The 20,017-nt window shown below is 25.9% G+C and overlaps 4 protein-coding genes across 11 annotated transcripts; 1 reads left to right on the forward strand and 3 right to left on the reverse strand.

Annotated features, from left to right (window-relative positions):
* Positions 1-67: 67 nt before the first annotated feature.
* On the reverse strand, positions 68-5,081 carry LOC124425556 (sodium-dependent nutrient amino acid transporter 1-like). 2 transcript variants are annotated; one of them, XM_046966056.1, is made up of 10 exons: positions 4,671-5,081; positions 3,764-3,847; positions 3,049-3,331; positions 2,698-2,914; positions 2,220-2,591; positions 1,354-1,696; positions 966-1,065; positions 663-839; positions 439-533; positions 68-346 (listed from the first exon to the last, which is right to left on the reverse strand). In XM_046966056.1, the coding sequence occupies exons 1-10, from the start codon at positions 4,689-4,691 to the stop codon at positions 212-214; spliced, it is 1,827 nt and encodes a 608-aa protein (XP_046822012.1). In that variant the 5' UTR covers positions 4,692-5,081; the 3' UTR covers positions 68-211. The 2 variants fall into 2 exon arrangements, with proteins under 2 accessions (XP_046822012.1, XP_046822010.1); XM_046966054.1 differs by having other exon boundaries at positions 1,330-1,696; positions 4,671-5,076.
* Positions 5,082-6,259: 1,178 nt separating this feature from the next.
* LOC124425366 (sodium-dependent nutrient amino acid transporter 1-like) lies at positions 6,260-9,865 on the reverse strand. 2 transcript variants are annotated; one of them, XM_046965626.1, is made up of 9 exons: positions 9,558-9,865; positions 9,333-9,467; positions 8,765-9,017; positions 8,161-8,380; positions 7,660-8,034; positions 7,177-7,543; positions 6,820-7,096; positions 6,650-6,744; positions 6,260-6,579 (listed from the first exon to the last, which is right to left on the reverse strand). In XM_046965626.1, the coding sequence occupies exons 1-9, from the start codon at positions 9,588-9,590 to the stop codon at positions 6,442-6,444; spliced, it is 1,893 nt and encodes a 630-aa protein (XP_046821582.1). In that variant the 5' UTR covers positions 9,591-9,865; the 3' UTR covers positions 6,260-6,441. The 2 variants fall into 2 exon arrangements, with proteins under 2 accessions (XP_046821582.1, XP_046821581.1); XM_046965625.1 differs by having other exon boundaries at positions 9,327-9,467.
* Positions 9,866-12,339: 2,474 nt separating this feature from the next.
* Positions 12,340-14,422, reverse strand: LOC124425821 (SUN domain-containing protein 1-like). Its single transcript, XM_046966754.1, has 8 exons — positions 14,313-14,422; positions 14,091-14,225; positions 13,703-13,908; positions 13,539-13,581; positions 13,283-13,440; positions 13,022-13,189; positions 12,572-12,655; positions 12,340-12,483 (listed from the first exon to the last, which is right to left on the reverse strand). The coding sequence occupies exons 1-8, from the start codon at positions 14,368-14,370 to the stop codon at positions 12,364-12,366; spliced, it is 972 nt and encodes a 323-aa protein (XP_046822710.1). The 5' UTR covers positions 14,371-14,422; the 3' UTR covers positions 12,340-12,363.
* A 205-nt stretch (positions 14,423-14,627) lies between these two features.
* On the forward strand, positions 14,628-19,962 carry LOC124425820 (abscission/NoCut checkpoint regulator). 6 transcript variants are annotated; one of them, XM_046966747.1, is made up of 6 exons: positions 14,628-14,917; positions 15,085-15,284; positions 15,349-15,574; positions 15,650-15,802; positions 15,876-16,022; positions 16,096-19,962. In XM_046966747.1, exons 1-6 carry the CDS (start codon positions 14,870-14,872, stop codon positions 16,291-16,293), a joined length of 972 nt encoding a protein of 323 aa, XP_046822703.1. In that variant the 5' UTR covers positions 14,628-14,869; the 3' UTR covers positions 16,294-19,962. The 6 variants fall into 6 exon arrangements, with proteins under 6 accessions (XP_046822703.1, XP_046822704.1, XP_046822705.1 ...); XM_046966748.1 differs by having other exon boundaries at positions 14,630-14,917; positions 15,120-15,284; XM_046966749.1 differs by having other exon boundaries at positions 14,630-14,803.
* Positions 19,963-20,017: the final 55 nt, after the last annotated feature.

Below are 20,017 nucleotides of genomic sequence, written 5' to 3' on the forward strand. Positions count from 1 at the left end.
ATAAATTGCTATCACAAAAATTACAATAGTTATAATCAAAAAAGTTAATGAACAATTAAAATCATTTATTATGAAGAAAAAAAACCATTCCTCCGCAATCAAATACTGTCAGTTGTATTTTTGATTTAAATAAAAACTTTATATTGAACATACAAATAATAATATTGTCCTTTTCTTCTTGTTCTTTTTTCTTGTCTTTCCTTTTTCTTTTTCATTGTCTACCAAATAAAAATCGAATTAATTTCGATCGTCCAATATTAGAATTTCTTTTCAATTCTTTGAAATCTTTCCATTCTTTATATTTTTTCTTATTTTTTGGTCCCCAATTATCTTTCGACATAAATGCCTACAAAATTACCGTATTATATCACCGCATTAGAAATATATTAAAAATTTTAATAATGATACATAAATATTATAGAAAAAAAATTTACTTACAACAGACAGTGATGTATTTTTATTGTTTATAATTGCAATAATCATCCATATAGGAAGTTGAGCTGAACCAAAAATCAGAAGTATCCAACCAGCAGCTAAAAATTAAACAAAAGAAACACCCGCTTCACAAAAAAGAAAGAAACAAAACAAAGTACAATATCATAATTCAAATGTTTTTTCTTTCAAATTTAAAAAATTGTAACGAAAGAGAAAAATAAATGTACCGTACGCAGCATCAGGATAATACTCATCGTTATAGGTCAACGGTGTCATACTAAATAGAAAATATATTAGAATAACAAGCAAAGATATCGGCGTCAAAATACCCCAACAAAGTCTCCAATAAAAGGATGGTCTGGTACCGCACATAAATTCGATGTCGTCAATGAAATTATCGATACCTGAAAGAATGTAAAATGAAAGAAAACAATGAACCCTCCCCAATTAAAAATGATTGGATTCATATCACTAAAAGATAACAGTATTCATAAAGCACAATATACAATAATTATACAATATAATTATACCGTATATCCATGATATCGCAATTACTTCGAACGATGCAAGTATGACTATAATAAACGTTCCGCAAAAATAATCAATTAAGTTGAGGATATATTGTCCACCCTACAGAGAAAAATAAATATGATAGATACGGAGGATGGACCAAAAATGTGTTCAACTAGGTGAGTCAAAAGTTAAAGTTCTTAGATATAATTAAAAATTAATTATCGATCATTTTTCGTTACTTGTCAACTGATTTTTTCTTCAGATAAATATAATTCTAATTGATTTTTAATATCACTTAGGAACTTTTTTTCGATCCAACCGTTATATTAATAAAATAGAAATAAATTAAATAATTAATTTCAAATAATATATATCACTTACTGGAGTACAATAAATGATGCTAACCAGAAAGCTAATGAAACAGAAGCAAGCAGATATCTTCCATTGACTGATATGAGGAAATTGATCCTTAATAATACTGATGATGACATTACTAAAGGCAACTATCGTACCGATGCCTAAGACAAAGAGCATTAGAAAGAAAAGAACAGAGAAAAGTTGTTGAGCGGTCGTGAACTTGGCTAATGCTTCAGGATATGAAATAAATGCCAAACCAGTTCCAGCTCTTACTACGTTACTGATATCATCGCTACCAATTTCGTAAGCTAGATTGCCTAATATACCAAATATTGTGGTACCAGCCATTAAACTGGTACAGAGATCCATTGTGGTCACTATCATGCAATCTCTGTTGATAAAATAAATGATATATTAAAAATACTGCAATGATTTAAACTATCGTGTATCGAATGATCTATACTCATGGATCAATTTTCATGATGTAATTGAAAACAGGTATCGCAATGTTATTTTTCTGGTTTTGTATATTAATTTTATTGATATATCTTTAAGATATATATATATATATAATTATTATTATCAATAAAATCTATATGCAATATATTATACTATAATTTTAAATAAATATTATATCATATAATAATTACATAATAATAATATAGATCGATGAATTGATAAATGAATAGACAGATACAATCGATATGTACAATATTTATATTTATGTATCAATACATACAGGTATATGTAAGTACATAGGCATAAACACGTATATATATAAAGTCCATTGTTATATGTAACATAAATTTCCGAAAGTATATTATTCAATGCACAATAGTTTACGTAATCTTAGAAAAATATAGATCGAATCATTAGATGTATGAGTCAAAACTGATTATAGTAATTTCACCTACCTCGATACGTTATGATCAAAGTTATTATAAGACGAATACATGGTGACGGCACCGAAACAAACGCCAAGAGAAAAAAATGATTGTGTAACAGCTGCATACCAGACCGATGGATCAAAGATTTTATTCCACGTTGGTTCGAATAAAAAGATTATACCGTTAACGGCACCATTCAAAGTTACACCTCTTATCAACAGGCAAATCATAATGATGTAAGGAAACAAAGCTAAAAAATAAGAAACTTTTCCACTACTTTTTACACCTTTCGATATTACACCAAAAATAAATAACCAGCTTGCTAATAATGACAATACTAATTTCCAAGATGGTGTTCCTAGTCCGTTTTCTATATTGGTTTCGTTTAGAACTACTTTCCTGAACAAAAATAGATATATTAATGTTATGTATCAATTTTTGTTATAATAATTAAGATTTTATATATGCTATACGTTCTATTACAAATTAAATCAAATAAAAAAACCTAAAGTATAACTCAGCCGAGCTACTTTTATTGCTATTGTCCGTCTGATTCGTCGTCAATGTAGTATCCAAACAAATGTCACCCCAATCGTCCCAACAATAAGACCATGGAAGTACAGATTGAAAACTTGCTATCAAGTAATACATTATCAACGCCATAAGAGCTGAATAATATGTGACTACTCCAAATACTGAAACGGTAACGCCATAACCAATACCTACAATACATTAATAGTATATTAAAAAAAAAAATAAATAAATAAATCGAAAGCCTAATTAATTAACTAATTCGATTTTAGTAATTTTATATCACATATTATATTATTTGATTATATTACTATGTCGTAATAACCTTTGAAAGCTGGTGATAACGACCAAATATCGATACAAGAACGACTACTAAATTGTCCCAAAATCATTTCCATGTAATAAAGTGGTTTTCCTATTATGAAAAGAACTATTATATAGGGTATTAAGAAGGCTCCGCCGCCATTTTCATATGCCGTATATGGAAATCTCCAAATATTTCCAAGGCCAACGGAAAAAGCCACACAAGACATTAAAAATTGTAATTCACTTCCCCATTGAGCTCTCTCTTTCTCTGTTTGATCAGACACCAACACGGTCATTGAAGTCTGCAAAAGTGCATATGTTCATGCATTAATTAAATTTCATGCCATTACATAATGATCTATAAATAAATATTAATATTGACAATAAACAATTGTATTTTATACGTAATTGAATAATATATGAAACAGAGGCCAAAAGTTTTTAGATGGGGCTCAAAGATATCGAATATTATTGCTTTAAAAATCAATAACACCTTTTTGCGAAATTTTTTTAAGTAATCCTTTTCTTTTTCCGATTGTAAAATTATAAGCCCAAAAAGTTCTTTTTTATATACACTTGATTTTTAAATATCACCTAAGAACTTTTGGCCCATCCCGTATTATATTATATTATGCCTCGACAGTAAATATTTTGTATGTTAAATAAATAACATACATATGTCTTATATAATATATTCATTTATTTTAATTAGACGATCGCTTTCTCGGACTTACCCCAATATCGAGATTATTTCTATTATCTGATACAACAGATAGTGTGAATATACCAGATGTCCTTTCGTTATCGATGTCATTGCTCTATCAAAAATATGTTTATTTATTTTTTTATTTATCAATTTCTTTCCCTTCTTCTTTAATATACGCATATTTTTAAGAAAAAAGTAAAAGTATGTAAATCTTACTCATTAATAATCGGTTCTGTTATCAGTGTTTTAAAAAAATGATGCAAATTAATCTTTATGCAAATTTCATCACTTAAATTATCTAATTATAGACGATTATATAATTAACTACACTCCATATCTCTTTTTTATTTCTAAACGATTACATTATTTTTCTTCCAATAAAAATTAAACATCAAAGAGAATAATTATTAAGAATTATTATCGTACGGTTTAGAACTATCTTATTTATTATTATTGAATTTTATTTAAGATTAGTAACATTTTCAAGTAAAGCATCCTTTCATAGACTTTATGTGAATTAAACTATACAAATATTTATAATCCTATTGAAGATAATATGGATTACTATAAAAACTTGTGTATTTTCCTTTTAAAATGAAAAAAAAGAAAAAAAAATTGATAATATTGTAAAATGAAAAATAAATCAAAAAAATAAGAATAATAAATTTTTTATACAAGAAAATCGAAGAAATGCAGCCAACGATCGCTATATTAGATGCAATATAGAAGTATTAAAATAAAAAATAATCGTTTCAATTTTTATCGTAGCAATACTTTTTCAATAAATAATAATCTAACAAATAACTCTCGCAGTTCATTCGCGATAAAAGTTACTAAATCTAAGAAATAATTCATTAATACCTTTTCAAATTTTAATGAGAAATTTCAAAAAGTCCAACATAAATTAGTAATAATTAATATATTGTTTGACAAACCTTAGACTTAGAATGTCGCATATTGTCTTTTTTATCGTATCAATACAGACAAGATTTGTTACATATACATACACAAACACAAACATAGATACACTATACTTTTCTCGTTTCAAGAGAAAATATAAACACGTCTTTGCAAGTTAACGGAGCTAGAGAGACTGCTGGGTAAATCTCTTTCAGTAGGTATATTCGCTTTCATTTTAAAAAATGACTGCTACCTTCTTTGTCTGTACTCATACTAAGGACGATTATAACATACACACAACATAGGTGAGTGTCTCCTATACGTTTGTATATATGTATGCGTTCGTGTGTTGTGTTGTATATTGTGTTTATATACGTACATTTTTATACACATGCAATTTTTATAATGCCAATTTCGATGAAGAAATAATATTGAATTATTATTTTTTTTTGTTTTAATAAATTCTACTCGTTTGATAATATTACGCGGATAAATCAACATTCGAAATAATTCTTATCATTCAATTTTTTTTTTAAATCGAAATCTAAACAGTAAAATTATATATAAAATAACATAAAATTTTTTTAATTTGCTGTGAACAAAATTTGTTTACAACTTCGATAAATTTTCTTTTCTCAAACAGATAATTTTTATTCGAAAAAGTCGCCCAATCAGATTTTTAATATTTTCGTTATCTCAATTGATTTTTATAGATCAACATTTCTAAATAAAAAATTTATACAATTCCAAAAATCAGAAAAAAAAATTTATTTGTTAAATCAATAATTTTCGTTCTAAAAAGTTTCTTATTTATTCGACCTGTTTCTTGCTTTTTTTTATTAACTTTTATTTATTTATATATTTTTTTCCAAAGCACATAATATAATCAAATGATCATATCAAATGTTTCGTATTTCAAAAGCCGAGCTCATTAAATAGAATTCAGAAATCCTGTTTGTGACATTTCAATATTATCTAAGATAAACTATGTAAACTTTAATTACGGAGGAAAGGATAGAGGATAGTGAATTGACAGAAAATTCTTATCGAAATAAATTCTATATTTCATAAACTCAGTTTTAAAGATCAATTTAAATGTTTCAAACGTCGTTTTCCTTAATAATTTTCTCTATCCAATTATCTTATACATGACATAATACAAATATATTTCTCATTACAACTATTAATTACTCGATAAACATCTAATAATAAAAATTTAATAAATTAATATAGAATATTAAAAAAATAAATAAATAAATAAATAGACAAAATAAAGAAAAATTTATTCAAATGTTTCTTACTTTTTTATATTCTGATTGTTGAACATTTTAGAATTTATTTATAAAAGTTTTATAAGAAATTAATAATTTGATAATTACTGAAGATTGTTTTTGAATTTTTTAATTATCAAAAATATTAGAATTTATTTATGAAAATTTTCGAAAAACTTAATGATTTAATAATTACTGAAAATTTTAATATTATTTTAATGAAAATTTTCAAAAAAAAATTTTAATTTAACAATTGCCAAAACAAATTGCAGAATTTATTTATGAAAATGTAAGAACAAATGATTAAACTTATATAATAACTATTAATAAGAAATCACTTCTATAGTCACTTGTAGAATCACATGTACAAACATTTTTCTTTTGTATTTGTATTGACAATTTAAATGGATAATCATCTTTCTTATTTTTTAAAATAATATATAAAACTATATGAGCGACTTTTGTAACGTATCATCTGATTATGTACATCTTATATCATATACGTATACATATCTTAACCTAATTCATATATGTATTATTTAAAGTATTTTCCAATTAGACCTCTGGAAGGTAGAAATTTTTTTTCAAAAATAAAATTTTTCCACTTTATTCTCGTCGCAGGATCATTAGGTCCCCACTTTTTTTCTGAAGGTCTTAAAGCTGCTTTTATTGTCTAAGATAATTAGAATATATTAGAAATTTTCATTAATTTTATATATCTATTAATTTTTTTTCATACTTACATCGCTGATTGACGTTGACATATTTTGAATTAATACGTAAATAAACCATGCTATTATTAAACCGATACCAATGAATACTAGGAACCATCCGATACCTAAAATAATTTATTTAAATTAATTCATTATATTTAATTGAGATGTTTCCATTAAATAATTATACTTGTACGAACCATAAGCATAATTTGGAAAATTCATGCCATCGTAAGTTGGTGGCCGATAAGAAACGATCGTGTAAATTAATATAACTATCATTAATACTGGAGTAATAACTGACCAACACATTCGCCAATAAAAAGTTGGTTTTGTTCCTAACATAAACTCAATATCATTTAAAAAATTTGATAAACCATAGATCCAAAAGATCGTGATCATTTCAAGTACACCAATGATAATAGCAACGAATGTTCCACCATAATAATCGACCAAAGTAACGAGCCACTGTCCGCCCTAAATAAATAAATATTAATAATTTAATTATATATTATATAATATATATATACATATTATATAAAAATAAATTTAAATACCGGAGTGATGTAAACAAGGCCAATAAAGTAGCCAATGATACTGATAATTAAAACCAAGATCCATTGGCGTACTTTTGGGAAATGATCGCTAAGTATACAAAATATTGCGCCGCATAAAGCAACAGCACTTCCAGTACCAAGGACAAACATCATAATGAAGAAAAAGATTGCGAAAATTTGTGGTACAACGTCGAATCTAGCTAAGGCTTCTGGGTAAGAGATAAATGCCAGACCAGTTCCACCTCTTACTACTTTGGATATATCACTACTACCCATTTCGTGTGCTAAGTTCCCAAGAATACCAAAAATTGTACAGCCAGCGATTAGACTGGTAAATGTGTCTAATGTAGTTACTATCATCACATCCCTTTCATAATAAAAATTCAGTTATATAACTCATGATATTCAGTTATATAAATATAGGATGTCTCTGTTGTGAAATATCTTTGAAATAATAAAACTTATATTGTAATATATAAATACCTGTTAACACTATGACCAAAAGTATTGTACGAGGAATAAGTCAATATTGGTCCAAAACAAACGGACAAGGAAAAGAAACATTGAGTTATAGCTGAGTACCAAACATTTGGATTCCACAACATATCCCATTTTGGTGTAACGAAAAATAAAATTCCATCTAGGGCACCTTCAAGGGTTACTGACCTTACCAATAATACTATCATCACTATGTAAGGAAAAATTGCTAAAAAGTATACAGCTTTTCCTGTACTCTTAACGCCACGACAGAGAACACCGAATATACAAAGCCAACTGACGAATAAACAAATTGCAAGTTCCCATGATGGTGTCCCGATACCATTTTCTATGGTATCGTATTCTTTTAGAACGATTTTTCTAAAAATTAAAAAAAAAAAGGATTAAAGAAATAGAATATATAGTTTAACGTTGAAAAAAAAATTCATTTGTTGAATAGATAATTAAATTTTTCGATTAAATTAGATCAAATATATGCTTGTTTACCTGAAATATAATTCCGCTGAACTTTGAACTACGGTGGTTTCATTGATCGACGTACCATTAGAAATCGCATCGAAACATTGTCCTTGCCATTCTTCACGGCATAACGACCAAGGTAGTACCGATTGAAAACTTGCTACCAAGTAATAGATAGTCAAGGCCATCAAGCTGGAATAATACGACACTACGGCGAATGCCGCGAAAGCTTGTCCATATCCTAATCCTAAAAGTGATATCGATTTTATATTGTATCGATATTTCTATATGAAATTGAATATCATGATTTAGAATATACAATAATTAATTATTATTTATTAGAATTAAACGTTCATTATTATGAACGAGAATATATTGATTGAAATTAGGAATTGAAAAAAACCAAAAATCATGATTTTGGATTAATTATTATTAATTAATATAAATATTTTATCGGCTATATGATATAAGATGGAAGATCACGATTATTAATTAAATATGATTAAATTAAATTGAATATCTAATCGTATTTGACTTTTTGATTAATTATTATCAATTATAATTAATATTTTAACCAAGCTGAAATTAAGAATAAGAAAAAATTAAGATCTTTTTCAGAATTAACAAGAACCTTTCATGGCTGGTACCATTTCCCATGTCTTCGCACAAGATTTGTTCGTAAATTGACCCAACAATCCTTCCAAATAATAAAATGGTTTACCAATAAAAAATAGAACAATAATATAAGGTATCAAAAATGCACCGCCACCGTTTTCATATGCAGTGAATGGAAATCTCCAAACATTTCCAAGGCCGACCGACGTAGCTATGCAAGCCATTAAAAAATCTAATCCACCACCCCATGCTTCTCTTTGGATTTCGATCTAAAAAAAATATATAATGCATTGTTAATATAATAAAATAAGATGAAGAGAAAAGTAAGTATTAAAAACAATCGATGATATTTAAAAAAGAAGTGTTTTTTTAATTAATTAATTAATCAATTAATTAATTAATCAATTAATTAATTAATAATAATAATAATAATAATAATAATAATAATAATAATAATAATAATAATAATAATAATAATAATAATAATAATAATAATAATAATACTGTTTCTTAGTTTTTTATCTTTATATAAGATTGCTTTTTTTTTGTAAAAAAAAATTTCTATAAATTTAACATACATTTACCGTATTAGGAATATCAATGGTATATTTTTCGAGATCAGAACGATCATTAATTTTCTGATTAGTACTACTACTTTTTCTATCCTTCAATTCAATATTTTCCAATTGAAAACCTTCATTAACAAAACCGCTTGTACTCTAGAAAAAGAAAAGAAAATATTCTAACATTATAGAAAAAAGAAAATAATTTCTAATTTCATAAAAATACAATAAGGCGTGTGAACTTACGTGTTTCTCCTCGTCCGACACTAATTTTCCCATTTCGATAAATATATTTTTTAATTTATCTTAATACTACAAATATATATATATTTCTTTTTTCTCAAATCTCATTGTTTCAAATTAGATAAAAATTAATTTTCTAACAATTTCGATTCACTGATATACATCATTCTTTTTTTTTTAATTTTTGTTTTGTTTTGCTTTAATACATACGAAAGCCCGCAATTGATATGTACTTTAACACGCTTCAAAACGGTTTGAAATGAAAATATTAAATTTTAACTGTTTTAATCTCCCCTCCCCCTCTCTCCCTTTCCCTCTCCCTCCCTCTCTCTCTCCCTCTCTCTCCCTCTCTCCCTCTCTCCCTCTCTCTCTCTCTCTCTCTCTCTCTCTCTCTCTCTCTCTCTCTCTCTCTCTCTCTCTCTCTCTCTCTCTCTCTCTCTCTCTCTCTCTCTCTCTCTCTCTCTCTCTCTCTCTCTCTCTCTCTCTCTCTCTCTCTCTCTCTCTCTCTCTCTCTCTCTCTCTCTCTCTCTCTCTCTCTCTCTCTCTCTCTCTCTCTCTCTCTCTCTCTCTCTCTCTCTCTCTCTCTCTCTTTCTTATTTCCTCCTGAGTTTATGACAGTGATAGTTATTGCAGTATACAGAATAGATTATATACTACAACCTCTTAGAATATTCAACCTCGTTTTTCATACTTCGCACACGAGGACATCGTGCTCGAGAATGCAGAAACAAATAATTACTGACAGAGTCGTATCGTTCCTATCTCTTTTATAAGTTTCATGAGTTAAGAGCTACAATGGAGGAATAACAGTAACATCATACATCGATCTCTCTCTCTCTCTCTCTCTCTCTCTCTCTCTCTCTCTCTCTCTCTCTCTCTCTCTCTCTCTCTCTCTCTCTCTCTCTCTTTGTCTCTCTCTCACTCTTTATTTTTTGTTTTCTTGATGACGACAACATTGAAATGTAAAATAATCGCATAATTACAATTTTCAATAGCATTGAAATAAAAATTTTAAAACTAATAAAAAAAAATAATAAAAATAAAATGTCAAAATCATTTTTTATTGATAACAATAATAATGTTAATTGTTTTTTATCGACAGTTATTAAATTAATTAATTATTGACAAATAAATAGATGAAACTTTAGATTTTTATAATCGAGACAAAATTGATATAAACATATAACTGCTTAAGTGTATAAATAAAAAAAAATATATTAAGAATATTTTTAATGTATATATATATATATATATATATATATATATATATATATATATATCGAGATAATAATGATTCATTTAATACGTTGCGTATATAAGTAATGTTTCCTCAGTTATTTTTTAATCACTGTATCCTGACAATTTTACAATTTATGTTATTGTTGAAAATATGTTTATATTGGAAGCTTATGTTTAATTATAAATAAATATAATTTTTAAATATAATATTTATACAAACATAATTTTTATATATAATTTTTATCTCACACACATATATATATACACATATATATATATACACACATACATAAATATATAAATATATAAATACATACATGCACAGGAGTACATTTCCAGTTGTTTTATCTTCTTTTTAAAATCCAACGAACGAGGTCAGATTAAGGTCATAAAACAATAAAAGCATATTTGTAAGATAATACCAAATAATCCATGATAAAATTTAGAAGTAACGTCTAAAGCCTTAGAATATTAAATGCATATCAAAACTGTAATAAAATGAATTAAATTGTAGCTATATAATACGACGATACAGACAGAAAACCAACTATTATTAGATAAAATAAAGCCAGAAAATATAAAATATAATATGATATATATATATATATATATATATATATCATGTATCATGTATATATATTATTTATATATAATAATTATTATTATCATAATTCATAAATAACAATAATAATATATAATTGTTTAACAAGATTATTTACTTTTAAATTATTAAAATTAATTAATTATCGAATAAATTTAATCTTATTTTTACATGTACATACAAATGTATTTTCATAAATGTGAAATATGCGTATATGTTTTTAAATCATCGTCATTGTAATTTTGCTCGTTTTTTATGCTACTAAATTTTTGTCATCTATTCTAAAGATGAAGTACAGTCATATTACATATGTTATTTCATGAAAAAAAAAAAAAGAAAAATTCCAGGAAATGTCAAATCTGCATATACAGGGTGTTCAAAAAGTCGCAAGGTATTTATTTCAGTGACACAATGTTTTTTTTTATGGCACAGAAATATGTATTTTTGGTGTAACTTTGCGTATTTGGAAAAAAAAGAAATAATGAATTAATATTTCAAATATTATAAATTATATAAATTATTAATAAATTAATTAGATAAATTATTATTATTATTATTATTATATAAAAATATATTTATAAAAATGAATACTTATATTTTTGTTATAGCTTAACCTGTTTCTTTTTTTAATTCTCATCATTTTTCAAAATAAATAGTAACTCTTTTTGAGACAACTTGTATATGCATACGACGTTTTATGTCTGGTAATATAATTCATAAGATTTCTTTTGAAAATCGTCAGAACAATATAATGAGCTTATTAGCGTGTTATGACGTCATATGTGAGCGAGTTATGTATCAACAAACAAAATGTAAGTAATTTGTATTTTCAATAAGTATGAAAATTTTATTAACGATGATAAAGAAAATTTTTTGTTAAGAAAAATTAATTTATTTTTTTTTATAATAATAATAATAATATAGTGTTATATTATTTATCTTTTTCTAAGTTTTAATTTTTTTGTAATTTTATTCAAAAGACTTGCCGTGTATCCTAAATCGATATATACACGTGTATTTTTCATTACCCCAATTTGATAATATTTCTAACATGATATTTTTAAAAGGAACATTTGATAATTCACGTTTCTACAAAAACAAAATTTTAATGTTAATAACAAAAAATAGTGTATATAATATATATATCTATGTATATTTACTTTATGATTAGACTTACGCTAATAGGAAATGTTTGCGTTGGTGATCCTTGAATATTGTACTCGAATGTATCAATTGGTATGTATTGATTTCTGAAATAACCCTGCATAAGAAAAATTATAATTTTTATTTGTTAATAAGGAAAAGTAATCAAATAAATAAAAAATTCATTTAAAAAGTTTATAAATATATTAAATGATTTTACAAAATTATTATAAAATATGATACTTGAATGATAAAAAATTGATATTAATAAATTATTACAAAGTACGATATAATCTGGTATAAAAGAAAAAATAAATAAAAAATTATATTAAGAAATTAAAAATCAGTATTACAAAATATCTGAAATAATGAAAAATAAAAATAAAAAATTGCATATTAAAAATTAATATATTACAAATTTTTTTTCGGCAAAATATCAAAATAACGAAAGAAGAAGAATTAAATAAAAAAAAAGATAACTTACGAAGACAATAAATTTTCTTGGCGCCGAATCGATTTTCCCCGTTAAGGACATACTAACTGGTATATGTTCCATAGTCACGTGACTAATTGTAGCGAAAATAGCCAACTCTAATACAATTTTTCCATGAGAACCACGAAAGGCCCAACATTCTCCTGCTTGACTCCAAGGCTATAAATTATTATAAGATCAAAAATTTCTTCGGGGAAAAAAAAAGAAAAATTACATATTTAGATTTATGTTATCCTTATCTTGTTTATTCACCTGTATTACTTTCCGAGGCGTGAAATAATTTGGCCGCCAAATTGGAATGCCAAAGAAATAATACTGAGTACTCTTCGATTCAAAATATGATTCTGTATCTGGCGTTGATATCACTGAACCACCGACTGATTCTGATACAAAATCAGCCATTTCTAAATCTAATCAAACATATATTATATAATAAAATATCTAAACATATAATTATATATACATATATATATAATAAATAATTTTATTAAAAAAAAAGTGAGGTTACGTATTTTTCTCAAGGGTAACTGAATGCTGCTTAATTCTGCATTCTGCGAAAAAGAGAAAATATATTAATAAATTATAAAAATAATTTGCACGCCCAAAATTACTTATTATATTAATATTAATTTTTTTTCTTGTAATTTGTTACTTAATTCCATTCATATGAACCATTTTTTGCATCATCATGTCGAGATTAAAAGTCTTCATTTTTAACTTTGATATTTCTTCTTTCAATAATACCGTATCGGCTTTTGAACGATCAGAAATGGCAAGAATTCCAACATTTGATTTCCTCGAATCTTTGTTTTTATTGTATTCTTTGCAAGTAGCCGAATTAATATTGCCATTAAGTAATAAATATATTAATGATATACCTATATACATGAATGAGAAACAAATAATAAATTTTATATAAATAAATTTTTCTATATATATCTAATATCAAATAATTATTACAAGTGTATATGTAATATAAATTATATAATATATAATATATATAATGTTTATATAATTTGTTATATAATAATATATTGGCAAAAAAAATTTGTTTAATTACCTGCTCCAATTGCCATAAAATAAATAATTCGTAATATTGGACGTGATACTTGATAACTAAGTCGACAAATGTGTCTAACCTTATAAAGAAACCATAAATCAAAAATCATTAATTTTACGAGTGCCTGACTTGTACCTGTAGGTAAATAAAAATTTCGAATGGCTTCATATTCTCAATTAAAACAGTATTTTAAGCGATATATAAATAGAATTTGTAAAATACCATTCGTTTTTTTATAAGAATTTTTCTTAATAGCTATATCTCCTTTGACTCGTGACATTACTAATATTATAATACAGACAACGGAGACAAGTTTACTCTAATTTAAACGATTTTTGAATTTAAACGATTTATGTTTCTTTGAATTATCAAATTATACAGAAATGAATGTATGAAAAGAAAGTTATTTCTACTTGTATCGCCATCTGGTATAATTTAATAAAGATTCGTAACCTACAACTGGTAATGTAGGAATCTGTTATCAGTAATTATTATGTTAAGTTAATTTATATTGTTGACGATCGGTAAGTTAAATCATAAATTGTATTCATGAATCGAATGTTATCTTGATCGTTATTAATGTTTCTTGAAATTGCACTATTTTTAATTATTCGAATGTAACGTTAAGTGATGAAAAATTTATTGTACATTGACAATTTGTGACGTAATAACCACTTGATTGATATCACTGTTCCACAAAGTGAGATCTATTCGTAAGAATTATTATTATACTTTCTCTAGTAGATTCTTGTACAATTGAAATGATGACAAATTAGAAAATGTCGTGTAATACGTGTCAAACGAAGTTTTCATTCTTTAAAAAGGAAGTAAGCAATTAAATTCTTTAATCTTTGTTATATCTTTATAGGTTATGTTGTAATTCATATAGTAACATCTTTTCTATACAATTTACTTTCAATTCTATTTATAACAGTTTTTATAAAAAATAACGAATAGATATAGTTAGCGTTTATTTGATTACAATACTTTTTAGCATGCTTGTCCTACTTGTGGTTTCTCACATTGTAGCAAGTGTCTAAAATATCAACATAATGTACCAAGTAAAACAGTAAAGAAGATCTGTGGACGTTGTTACCACAAGAATAAATCTATAAATAAATTAAGTAACAATATGGAATCTCCACCTTCTGATTCTTCAGAGACTCCTTTAGCTCCAATTGACATTGTAAGGAAGTAAGTATTGGTACAAAGAAAAATAGATTGTCAGAATAAAATAATACATTTCTATTTATTTCAGATTGGATTCTTTAGAAAATCCAGCTAAGCCTCCTATCGTTATGTACACTCATGCGAATCATTGGGATAAATTTAAAACTGGTATGGAGCCTGCCGATCAAGAAATAGTAGATCGATTGAGAAAATTGAAAGGAGAAGATAATAAAGTACGACTTCCTAGCATAGAAGAGATCAAGAGAAGGTTGGCAATATTGAAAGACGAAGAACCCGAAGAGAAAACCATAAATGTAAGATTATAATCAGCAAGAACAAACTTCAATATTTAAATAAAATAAAAATATAATTTGGGAAATTATTTGTAGATTCATCAAGTAGATAGCAGAACGGATCAAGAGAAAACTGACGATTTAATAAAAGAATATCTTGAAAGACTTAAATTATCTTCGAAAAGCAATGCCGATAAAGAAATTGAAGCACGACTGCGAGCGCTACAAGATATTAATAATTCTAAATCTGTGAGAAAATATAATTAAATCATTACTTTTTATTGAATATTAAATATCAATCATAATGTATACGATATTTTAGAACTCCAGTCAAAGTCATAGTTGTAATGACTTTGATGACGAAGATGAACATGCTGTGACGAAGAAAATCATTGAAAAAGCAATGGCTGAAGTAGCTCTTGAACAAAAATATGACGACCTGGATGAACTTGAAGAAATGGAAGTAGAGGTACGCATGAAAGAAAGTTTTAATGTAATATACTCTATAATCGTTTAAAATATTATATTTTCTTTTTTTAAAGACTGGAACTCCAAACGATGACGAAGATGAAAAACCTTCCTGCGTGATGTGCGATCAAACGGTTGATTTGATGAAATGCAAAGGGTGCAGTGGTGATCTTTACTGTTCAATATGTTTCGAAGATAACCACGATGACTTTGAAATGAAAAAGCACAAAAAAGTGCCTTTTAAGCCTACGAACGGGATGATTCCAGAATAAATATTTTACGAAATATTAATCGCATAAAGCAAAACATTGGTCTCTTTGATATTTGGGACGCTTTTGATATTCTATGCACGTTCAATATCACTTGCTCGTCATTTTTAATAACTTTAATATTACAATATTATATTTTAAACTATAATAAATGCTTAAACATTATCGGTCAACAAGAAATCATATGATGTGACTTTGGATGTAACGTAGACTTTCATTAATATTTTTAAAAATGGTCGGAAAAGAAAAATATACTTTGATTTCTATAATCAATTATTATTTCGCATAATTTAGAAACAAGTGCACTTTTAAATGTAGTATGTTTTATGCTACACATACTGCGAACAGTAAGTGTTCAATAAGTAGATTCATAGAGTTTTTGCAAATTATTTATAGAAAAAGCTTTAACATAGAATAAAGATTCCCATAAGACAAAAAATTTAACGTAGTAGTAAATTTATACATATAAAAAAAATTATAACCATGTAGTAAACTAAAATTGCACAACTATTCTAATAAATTAACTTACAACTACAGCAAACATTTTAAAAGTCACTAAAAAGAAAAAGAGAGAGAAATAGATAATTAACAATTCCAATAATTTTCATACTAATTAATACAAACTTGGATATCTTTGATCCATACAATAATACTATGTATTAATGTACTATATAAGTATTGCAGATGTACTTTAAAAAAGAAAACGAAAAAAAGAGATCTACTTTGCAAACAAGTATTTTTTTATACTTATTTCAAACTTTTAATATATGAGAAACAATACTTGGTTTGCTTTTTGAAATACTTATGATTACTGTACATATTATGTATATTTCTATTATGTAAGATTTCATCAAAATGATTACATAAAAATAGTGTTAATTATTACCATTATAAAGAACTTTCTTTACTAAAATATTATTAAACATAAAAAAATATATATGTACACACACACACACACACACACAATAATAGCTTGCTTTAATAATATTGAAATTTTGTCAAATAAGATATATTAGAAGCGTATATATATTTTTTTTTATTTCTTAGAAACCAATCCTCAATAAAATAAATATTAATTTTTTTATATAGTTATACATTTTTAAGTGATGATCATTTTCGCATTTAATCAATCTTATTCACAATTCTGATATGCGATCATCGTTTATTTCCGCCAAATTAAATGTACCAAAAAGATAAATCCTATAAGTAGTTTCTCACAAATTGTGAAAACTTCGGGAATCATCGGCTATACTCGACTATATTCGACGTGTTTGATTGGGAATCACGGGATTCCCCAAAGGAAGAAGAAGAAGAAGAAAAAAGAAAGAAAAGAGACGACGTTCGAGCTCAGGCGTCGCGACGCAAAAACATTTACTTCTAACAGTCTAAGCACTGCTTACTATTTTTAGATCTGTCGTTTCGCTTGGCCATGCCAAGCTTTCAAATCGTACGACGGCGTTACGAATCAGCTTCGAGAATTCGTCGAATTGTTACATATATATATTAAATACCAATTTTTCATTTTATCAAATCATCTTCTTTTTTTTTTTTTTTTTGGAGAATCCCCTTCAATGATATCAAATTTAGATTAGAAGATAAAATCTCGAAATGAGAAATAAAAATAACACACACATGTGTACATTTTTAGCCAAAATAAATACATATGTATATAACTCAACATATTACAAATGATTAATCTAAATTAAAATATAAATCATCTTATTTTTAATCATTCAATTATTCTTCTACATCTTCTAAAAACACATCGCTTAATATTTATGAAATTTTTTGAGTTTAATTCTAGATTTTACATCATTCAAGATGATTTTATGTTTTTTAATATTTGGATACTAATTAATTATCAGTATTACTCAATTTTTTTTTCTTTTTTATTAATATGTCTATATTATTTCCTTTACATTTTTATAAAGTGTACAAACACTTGGTACGAATGTTTAAAACATAGGCGGTCATTTTAAATATTTCTCTCATACGGTAAAAAAATATTGACCTTTCTCAAAAAATTAAATAAAAATTTTCTAATGACTATAAATCGAATAATACGAAAAAAAGAATAACGTCTTTCATTTCGTTATTTAATAATAAAAACATTGAAAAAAAGAGAAAAATAGAAAATTGTCAACGAACGAAATTCGTTGGCTGATCGTAAATTGTACGACGTAAATATAACCTCCCTACTGGATATTTCGGACTTTGGGTATTTCTGTGAAACGAAATGAACGAGCATAGCAAAAAGCTTGGAAGAAGCATTTTAACACAAGCGAAACATATATACATACATACATACATATATACATATGTATATATATGTATACACTATATACATACTCGAGATGAATTCATTTCTTCGTATAAAAAAAGAGCAATAAAAAAATTTTCCTTCGTGGTTCTCTCACTTTTGCTCTCACTGGGACTTCCCTGAACGTGGATGCGCCATAATGAAACAATTCTAAGGAATTTGGCAGTAAACGAAACTTTTGCACGTGCCGGATGTTGTTATTTGCAGGTCGTTGGCGTTTTCATATTACTGTCAATACAAGAAGAAGCTAGCAATCGAACAATCTTAATTTCGTCTAACAATAAAAAGTCGGAAAGTATTTTGTAAAAAAAAAAAAAAATAATAGGAGAAAAAGAATAATTACATAATTAATTAAAACGATCATGTACATACAAACATTTATCTACACATTCAACAAATTCAATTTTCTATAAAATTCAAAATCCTTATATAATTTTATATAAATTTATGAATAAACAAAACAGAGAGAGAGAGAGAGAGAGAGAAAGAGAACGAAAAAAAAATGTTGATCCAACTGATGGCCGAACTTTTGGCACACTTGATATTTAACTGTTTCTATTTTTATATTCGAGAGATTGTGATATTATCTTACAATTTTACTGACATTTCGTTTAACACTTCTTTTTTTCTCTCTTCTCATATATGTTAGTTTTTTGTTCTCTCTCTCTCTCTCTCTCTTTCTCTCACTTCCCTTTATCACTTTCTCCATGCAATTCCATAGTTCTTAAAAAATAGTTGTAAATTGTACATCGTAAAGCTACAAGTTTAAGAATTTTTTTAGAATCTGAAAAAAATTAGCTTACATAAAATAGAAACCTCGAAACAGTTAGTGTCATTTGATTCTCTTCATATTGAATTTCATTGTTTGAAATTTGGAAGAAATATGTTATGTTGTAAGATAAGTATTATATATATATATATATATATATATATATATATATATATCGTGCATTTGTATTGATATATTTTAAAACAAATTTTTTTCTTTTTTTTTTTTGACACATTTTTTATTTTTATTTCTTTTTCTTTTTTTTCTTTTTTATTTTATTTCATTTTTATACGATTCTGTTGTCTTAAAAAAAAAACATGGGGAACTAATTTATTCTAGTTTACTTACTCTATTATATTATCAGGATCCGTCGTTAGAAATTTGTAAGAAACAATAAAAACATTCTTGTAAAAGCTTACAAGTCAAGACCAGTCTATGTATTTTCACTGAATTTCGTTTACTCGTCAAATTATTACACGTTCACCAAAATGTTGTATTATTATTATCATTATTAATCTTATTATTATTATTATTATTATTATTATTATTATTATTATTATTATTATTATTATTATTAATATTATTATTATTATTAATATTATTATTATTATTATTATTCCCTTTTTTTGATATTTTTT

The sequence above is a fragment of the Vespa crabro genome, chromosome 7 (genome assembly GCF_910589235.1).
Source record: "Vespa crabro chromosome 7, iyVesCrab1.2, whole genome shotgun sequence".
Classification (NCBI taxonomy): Eukaryota; Metazoa; Arthropoda; class Insecta; order Hymenoptera; family Vespidae; genus Vespa; species Vespa crabro.

What these genes read in the sequence shown, in the direction of transcription:
- LOC124425556 (XM_046966054.1), bottom strand. Translation starts at nt 4,691, where the DNA reads ATGCGACATTCTAAGTCTAAG. An exon ending in TGCGACATTCTAAGTCTAAG is followed by an intron (nt 3,848 to 4,670) that starts GTTTGTCAAACA and finishes TATTTTTGATAG; the next exon opens with AGCAATGACATCGATAACGA. An exon ending in TCGGCTGAGTTATACTTTAG is followed by an intron (nt 2,592 to 2,697) that starts GTTTTTTTATTT and finishes ATTTTTGTTCAG; the next exon opens with GAAAGTAGTTCTAAACGAAA.
- LOC124425366 (XM_046965625.1), bottom strand. Translation starts at nt 9,590, where the DNA reads ATGGGAAAATTAGTGTCGGACGAGGAGAAACAC. An exon ending in TCAGCGGAATTATATTTCAG is followed by an intron (nt 8,035 to 8,160) that starts GTAAACAAGCAT and finishes TTTAATTTTTAG; the next exon opens with AAAAATCGTTCTAAAAGAAT. An exon ending in TGTCAACGTCAATCAGCGAT is followed by an intron (nt 6,580 to 6,649) that starts GTAAGTATGAAA and finishes TAATTATCTTAG; the next exon opens with ACAATAAAAGCAGCTTTAAG.
- LOC124425821 (XM_046966754.1), bottom strand. Translation starts at nt 14,370, where the DNA reads ATGTCACGAGTCAAAGGAGATATAGCTATTAAGAAAAATTCTTATAAA. An exon ending in TTTTATGGCAATTGGAGCAG is followed by an intron (nt 13,909 to 14,090) that starts GTAATTAAACAA and finishes TCATGTATATAG; the next exon opens with GTATATCATTAATATATTTA. An exon ending in CGCAAACATTTCCTATTAGC is followed by an intron (nt 12,484 to 12,571) that starts GTAAGTCTAATC and finishes TTGTTTTTGTAG; the next exon opens with AAACGTGAATTATCAAATGT.
- LOC124425820 (XM_046966747.1), top strand. Translation starts at nt 14,870, where the DNA reads ATGTCGTGTAATACGTGTCAAACGAAGTTTTCATTCTTTAAAAAGGAA. An exon ending in TTTCATTCTTTAAAAAGGAA is followed by an intron (nt 14,918 to 15,084) that starts GTAAGCAATTAA and finishes AATACTTTTTAG; the next exon opens with CATGCTTGTCCTACTTGTGG. An exon ending in CCAATTGACATTGTAAGGAA is followed by an intron (nt 15,285 to 15,348) that starts GTAAGTATTGGT and finishes TATTTATTTCAG; the next exon opens with ATTGGATTCTTTAGAAAATC.